Below are 7,757 nucleotides of genomic sequence, written 5' to 3' on the forward strand. Positions count from 1 at the left end.
AGCGGGTACGATTTCAAAGCAAAAAAATCTGGGGCTTGGATTCATGGGCATCTGTTACTACGTTCCCTCCTTCCTCCCCTCCAGCCCCACTTGTCTCCTGGCTGTCCTCTTTCTTCTTCGTTGGATTATAGGAAATTTTAGATACGTTAAATCGCTAACCCCAGAGAGCAGATGCAATTAAAGACTCATGGGATTTTCTTTTCGTCATGAGAGTGGATCAGAGTCCTTTCCCATCTGCTACGTCACCCTTTTCCCAGCAGAGCCTTCCACAGTTGTCAGCCTAGGTGGTGTCATCCATGTGTCACCCATAAGGCAACTGAGGCAAGGAAGTTGTGACTTGTCAGAGGCTAAAGGGAGGGAGCCGGGCTCAGAATCCACTGCTGGGGCTACGTTTGCGTCAGATCTTGCCCTGCCTGTCTCTCCTGTACGTGAGTTCAGTCAGGAGGTGTTTAATGAACACATACTGTGTGCCTGGAGATGGAGTTGATGTGAGGCTGGCATTGCTGTGGCAGCACTGCTCTGGAGGTGGGCTTCAGGGTCAGGGAGGGCTTCACTGCCAGCTCTGCCATGCATCTGCAGAGAGCCCTGGATGGCAGCTCTCACAGCCTCAAGTTTCCTCATTAGGAAGCAAGGCCACCTGTGAGGGAGTAGGAACGTTGCTGAGAATACATGCAGATACTGAAGAGCTGGCATGTTGGCAAGTGCTCAGCCAACGGCTGTTGTGAAAAATCGGATGATGCAGGCCAGAGGGAGCACGTGCTCTGCAATTAGACGATTCAGCATCTCAAACCCAATGCCAAAGTGGACTGAACGGCACTGGGCAAAATACTTGTTCTTTCAGCCTTGATCTCTTCATTTGTCAACTGGGGAGGATAATAGGTCCCTTACAGGTGTGATATGAAGAGTGGAGAAATAAGTGATGTATTGGAAGCACCTGGCATGATGCCTGACACCTGGGATGCACTTGTTACTATCACTAAGCAGACCCCTGCATATGCTTGGAAAGTAGGACAGACCATCATACAGAGAATAACTAGAAAACTGCAGGAGTGTATAGAATGAACCCAAATGCAGAAGACTGTGGGAATTCAGAGGAGGGGATTGTGAGGGTGGGCCAGAGTATTTGGAGAAGTCCTTAAAGGAGGATTCGGAACCAGATGGAGCCCAGGCCAGAGCAGTGGCATCACAGGAGGGAAGCCGGCTAAGACCCGGAGCTGTGGGCTGCTGCAGGGCCTGTGAATTCATCCTAAGTCCTCTCCTGAGCCCTCACACTTCCTGCCTTTATCCTCCCTACTTGAGAACCACCTTTGCATGTTTCCCCTGCACTGTGTGGGACCCTCCGGGTGGGCTTTAGGAAGCCACATTGGCGGGCTGAAGGGAAAGGTGATGAAAACAGGTTTCCACTAAGCCTCGTCTTCCTGCCTGATCAGCAGAGCTCAGACAGGCATCCTACAAGCTGGTGGAACAAACTGAAACTTCCTCTTGATTACTTGGGGGAGTATGGGGAGCTCCTGGCTTTCTAAATCTCAGATATCAGCATTTCGTTTTTGTTGTTTGGTTTTTTTGGTTTGTTTTTTTCGAGATATCGTTGATGTACAATATTATTTGTTTCAGATGTGCAGCATAGTGATTCACAATTTTATTTTTAATTTTTATTTATTTATTTATTCATATTTTTGGTTGTGTTGGGTCTTCGTTTCTGTGCGAGGGCTTTCTCTAGTTGCGGCGAGCGGGGGCCGCTCTTCATCGCGGTGCGCGGGCCTCTCACCATCGCGGCCTCTTGTTGTGGAGCACAGGCTCCAGACGCGCAGGCTCAGTACTTGTAGCTCACGGGCTGTAGAGCACAGGCTCAGTCGTTGTGGCTCACGGGCTTAGGTGCTCCGTGGCATGTGGGATCTTCCTGGACCAGGGGTCAAACCCGTGTCCCCTGCATTGGCAGGTGAATTCTTAACCACTGCACCACCAGGGAAGTCCCAGAGCCACCCTCTTTACTGTGATGCCAGACGGCTCTCTATTACATCAGTTTTCAGTGCACACGGGCATACAACACGGCCCACTTCCCCAGGAGGAAGCCCGGGTTCGGGAGGCTAGCATATCCCAGAGCAGGAGTGGCAGGGTCAGTATCTACACCCAGGGCTGTGTGATGATGATGCATTGACTTAACCACATTACTCCACCATTCAGCCCTCCACAGTGAGCTGTGCCTCACTGAAAGGCCTGCGCAGCAGCAGCCTGATGCCTCAGAAACGCCAGTGTCAGAACAATTCCACTCCTGGGTATACATCCGAAAAAAACAAAAACACTAATTCAAAAAGATACATGCATCCCAATGTTCACAGCAGCATTATTTATAATTGTCAAGATAAGGAAGCAACCTAAGTGTCCATCAACAGATGAATGGATAAAAATGTGGTATGTACATACAATGGAATATTACTCAGTCATAAAAAGAATGAAATTTTGCAATTTGCAACAACATGGATGGACTTAGAGGGCATTATGCTTAGTAAAATAAGTCAGACAGAAAAAGAGAGGGCTCCCCTGGTGGCGCAGTGGTTGGAAATCTGCCTGCCAATGCAGGGGACATGGGTTCGAGCCCTGGTCTGGGAAGATCCCACATGCCGCGGTGCAACTAAGCCCGTGAGCCACAACTACTGAGCCTGCGCGTCTAGAGCCTGTGCTCCACAACGGGAGAGGCCGCGACAGTGAGAGGCCCGCGCACTGCGATGAAGAGTGGCCCCCGCTCGCTGCAACTAGAGCAAGCCCTCGCGCAGAAATGAAGACCCAACACGGCCCAAAATAAATAAATAAATAAATAAATAAATAAATTTATTTAAAAAAAAAAAAAAGAAAAAGAGAAATACTATATGATAGCACCTACATGTAGAATCTAAAAAAATACAGCACACTAGGGAATATAACAGAACAGGAACAGACTCACGGAACAAACGAGTGGTCACCAGTGGGGAGATGGAAGAAGCAAGGGGCAAGATGGGGTAGGGGATTAGAAGGTACAAACTACTATGTACAAAGTATATAAGCTGCAAGGATATATCGTGTAGCACAGGGAGTACAGCCAATATTTTATAATAACTATAAATGGAGTATAACCTTTAAAAATTGTGAATCACGGGCTTCCCTGGTGGCGCAGTGGTTGAGAATCTGCCTGCCAGTGCAGGGGGCACGGGTTTGAGCCCTGGTCTAGGAAGATCCCACATGCCGCGGAGCAACTGAGCCCGTGAGCCACAACTACTGAGCCCGCACTCTAGAGCCCGCGAGCCACAACTACTGAGCCTGCGCTCTAGAGCCCCCGAGCCACAACTACTGAAGCCCACACGCCTAGAGCCCGTGCTCTGCAACAAGAGAAGCCACCGCAATGAGAAGCCCGCACACAGCAGTGAAGAGCAGCCCCCCGCTCGCCCAACTAGAGAAAGCCCGCACGCAGCAACGAAGACCCAACGCAGCCAAAAATAAATAAATAAATTTATTTTTTAAAAAAGAGGGTGGCTCTGAAGCTGGGGCAGCTGGATCCAGGTCCTGCTCCACCTCTTACAGTCTGACCTTGTGCAAGGCGCCTTACCTTTCTAAGCCTCAGTTTCTCCACCTGTACAATAGAAAAACAATAATCCTTACCTTTTGTCACTCGATCAAGTAGAGCAGTGTTACATTGATGCTGGAAGCTTACTTTATAACCTCCTCAACTTCCCACTCCCATGTGTCTTAAATCAGCAGGTATTTATTGAGCACCTGCTGTGTATCTGCCACCCTGCAACCAAACAAATGAGAAAATGCAACCGGCTTGATGCTGGCCGGGCGGGGGGTGGAGGTGGCACTGCAGATAGGGGGGCCAGGGAAGGCCTTTCTGGGGAGGTGACTCTTCAAGTGAGAAGGAAGAAGGGACAAGTGACCAAGAAGAGGTACAGTAAATGCAAAGCCTTGAACATGAAAACCCAGATCCAGTGAGCGATGGAGGGGGGCCCAAGACAGGACTGGACGGGGAGGCTGGATCACAGGGCCTTGAGGGCCAGAGTACAGAGTTTGAGTCCCTGAGAAGCCACTGGAGGGTTTGAAGCAGTGGAGCAATAGATCTGATTTGTGTTTCACAAAGATCTTTCTGGCTGCCGTGGGGAGAATAGATGGTCTGGGAGCAGACGAGGTGCACGGAGCGCAGCCGGCCTGTTGGCAGCCACCTAGGCAGAGCTAAGCAGCTGGAGGCACAGGGCGCAGGGGCGGGGAGGGCCGTGCACACTGGGAGAGATTCTGCAAGCAGAGGCGGGCGGACCCGGTGGTGGACTGAATGTCCTGGTGTTGGGAAGCAGGAGGCAAGGCAGAAGAAAAAAGCAGAATTACTGCTTTTGGAGATTTGACTTGAATGGTGGGGGACGATGGTCTCGATGGAGTTGAGGGTTGAGAAATGGACTCTATTTTCGATGCATCCTGGGATATTATTAGAGTTAGAACTGCCAATGGAGTTGGTGGGTTTTGCTGACTTTTGCACTTTCCTTCCGTTGGCTGTTTTGCTCCAGGAGTGGAGTCCAGGGAATTCACATAGCAGTTCTTTCTCCCGCTCTGAGCCCCAGGGAGGGTGCCACTGCTGTCTCTTTCTCTGCCCCACTGTCAGCTTCAGCCCCCAAACCCACTGCTCCTCCGCTGGCTCTAGGCCTGGCAGGTAGCCCTTGGCCTTTCTGAAGTTCCCGAGATGAAGCTGAGGATGGGGTAGGCAGGGTGTAGGTGTCTAGCCACGTCTGCTCAGGGAGGTGCCCACCCTTCAGGGGAAGGTACACATCAGCCACTTCATCCAGCTGCCAGACGAAACGGATGGATGGCACCCTTGAAGATGAGTCACATCAGAGGCAAAGGAGCTCTGTCTGGGGCTTTGGGACACCGGAGCCTTCAGGGATGGTACACACTTGTCTGTATCATCAGACGCTGCTGAGCTGACGCAGTGTGAGGTCTTGGTGCTCAGGCTGTGTTTGTCTTGGCAGCTGGGATGACAGCAGCTCCGTCAGCAGCGGGATCAGCGACACCATAGACAACCTCAGCACGGATGACATCAACACCAGCTCCTCCATCGGCTCCTATGCCAACACGCCTGCCTCCTCACGTAAGAGCCTGGATGTCCAGGTAAGGAACAGGGTCCCTCCCAAAGCCCCTGCCAGCAGAGAGCCTTGGGCTTGTGGGCCAAGGGGGCCGTTTGGGGTGCACAGAATCTCCAGGTCCATGAGATGAGGCCCGACCTCCTGCTTGATGCCTGTGCTCTTATGTCTTGACTCTGTCCTCTACCTGCAGGGAGAGGGTGGGGTCCAGTATTGGGGTACACTAAACGGGAGTGGGGAGACTCAACCGCTCTCACTGTGGTGGCCTTGGCAAATCCTGTTTCCTTCCCGGACCTCAGTTTCATCATCTATTTGGAAAAAAAGAAAAGAAAGAAAGAAAAAGGATATTGGACTCAACTGGCCGTTCCTTAGTCTGGAGTGCGTGTCCATGGCATTCGTCTGATCCCTCAAGAGTGCTAGGGTGGGAACAAAGTTAAGAAGCCTGGGCTGGAAGACCAGTACGTCCCAACAGATCTGTGGGTCATATCCTCCTGCCAGTGTATTGTATTTGGCCCACAGTATCACTCTTCTTTTAAATGGGGTGGCATGTCAAGTTTTTTGAAGTTCATCACTTCACATGATAGTGAGCTTCTGGTTTCTCTTGGAAAATCAGAAGTTATCGCCTTCCTGAGTCTATATTCTCCACAACCAGCAGATGTCCAGGTGTCCCCACCTTTGGACAGGGCGCCCATGCCACTGTGTGCCAACCAGCTACACCCTTCAAATACCTGCCTGTCCTGAGGCACTTGAGTTTCCAACCCCTGCTTTAAACTCTCTGATTTAGTGTTTCAGATGCAGTGCTTCCAAAGCAGTTTTGTGCAGGTGTGTTTGCTTCCCCTCATAGCATCCCTCAGTGGTCAGAGGGGTTGGTTCTAATAAGCCCATTTTGCTAGTGGACAAGCGAGGTGCCATCCTCACCACCAGTCCCCACAGTGGCACTGGCATATATGGACTGGAATCCTTTTCATGATGAGTCCCTCCCACCAGTGGGGCCTGCTGCCTCGGGTGAACCCATGTAAAGGTCTGATGGAGATGGAGTCTCCCAGAGGGACCTTTTGAGGGCAGACCTGACACAGCCCCTTCTTTCACTCCCTTCCTTTCACATCCGCTTCCTTTCTCCGCTCTGTCTCACTCTGGACAGATAGGAGCTGCTTTGGGAATCTCTTTGCTTTCAAAGGTATCTTTCTCTTTGAGGACAGGGCTAAATGAAGGATGTGTCAGAGTGTGGGATTAATTCTTTACCACAGAAATGTAAACACAGACTCTGCCTGATGAAATCTATCAGGTGTTGCCTCTGGGATTGCCTATGACTTCTTGAGTTTTCATTTTTAGCCTGAATTTCTAATAATCATTGGCAAACAAGGGTGGGTTGTGGCGGTTAAGGGAAAAAAAACTACCCAAATGAAGGGAGCCCAGAGATTTGGGGGGTACTGATAATGTGCCATATCTTGATCCGAGGGGTAGTTATGTACGTTAATTTCAGAAAATTTCTTCCAATTATATACTTAAGATTGTACATTCGGTATATGAATGTTATACCTCAATTTTTTAAAAGTTAATTTAAAAAAACCAAAAAAAACCTAAGCCATACCACCAACTGATCATTGTTTAATTAGTTATTAGACACAAGTTAGAAACACCCAGCCAGACTGTGTCCCTACCACTTGCCAAAGGTTATAATATCCACAGTTTCCGGGACTTCCCTGGCGGTCCAGTGGTTAGGACTGGGTGCTTGCACTGCTGTGGCCCAGGTTCATTCCCTGGTCGGGGAACTAAGATCCTGCATGACGTGGGGCACAGCCAAAAAAAAATCCACTGTTTTCCTTTCCTTGTGGACACTAATTTTTTTTTTTTTTTTCCAAGACTCATTTTAATTTCAAGGTAACCAAGCTTCTAGACAGTTCTTAGATACGGAGCTGGGGAACTAAGAGAGAAGGCGCGACAGACAGAGACAGAGAGGAGAGAGAGATCTGTAAATCAGTAGGTTTCTCTCTTGTTTCCTTGCAAGGTAGGAAGAAGCTTGCTCCTAAAATGCTCACTGAGCCGACAAAACACTGTTGGAACAGTCTCCTTGTCTTTGTTCCCTTCCCACAAACCTGGAGTTAGAATCTGTTTTCCACGTTGATACAGAGTAACCATCTGGGATTTACAAATGATACATCTGAATTTGGTTAATGTCAAGGCCCCCCTCCTCCTTGACCAAGCTCTTTGCTTTCATCTAGCAAATGTCACATCAGAAAAGCTTCAAGAATATCACACAAGCATGTCTTTTGACCAGGATCAGAAAGATAACATCAAGGGTTGTAAAGAATTTACTATTGGGCTTCCCTGGTGGCGCAGTGGTTGAGAGTCCGCCTGCCGATGCAGGGGACACGGGCTCGTGCCCCGGTCCGGGAAGATCCCACGTGCCGCGGAGCGGCTGGGCCCGTGAGCCGTGGCCGCTGAGCCTGCGCGTCCGGAGCCTGTGCTCCGCAACGGGAGAAGGCCACGGCGGCGAGAGGCCCGCGTACCGCAAAAAAATCCCAAAGAATTTACTATTTATTGGGTTGTTTCTTTGCTCTACAACTACTTGAGTTTAAAATATTTAAATAAAAATTAAGCAAGTAGGTCTTGGAATAAAATAAATGTAGACTTGCACCCATAGTTACAAAGATTCCTGCT

The 7,757-nt window shown here is 49.7% G+C and overlaps 1 protein-coding gene across 2 annotated transcripts in view; it reads left to right on the top strand.

Moving 5' to 3' along the window:
- NAV2 (neuron navigator 2) overlaps positions 1-7,757 on the top strand; it is a 412,453-nt gene that overhangs the window by 333,238 nt on the left and 71,458 nt on the right. For both annotated transcript variants that reach the window (XM_007457623.1, XM_007457622.1), the window contains exon 12: positions 4,986-5,124. In XM_007457623.1, coding sequence (XP_007457685.1) covers positions 4,986-5,124 — 139 coding nt within the window. The remainder of the gene's footprint in view (positions 1-4,985; positions 5,125-7,757) is intronic.

Source organism: Lipotes vexillifer, unplaced genomic scaffold, assembly GCF_000442215.2.
Source record: "Lipotes vexillifer unplaced genomic scaffold, Lipotes_vexillifer_v1.1 scaffold505, whole genome shotgun sequence".
Classification (NCBI taxonomy): Eukaryota; Metazoa; Chordata; class Mammalia; order Artiodactyla; family Lipotidae; genus Lipotes; species Lipotes vexillifer.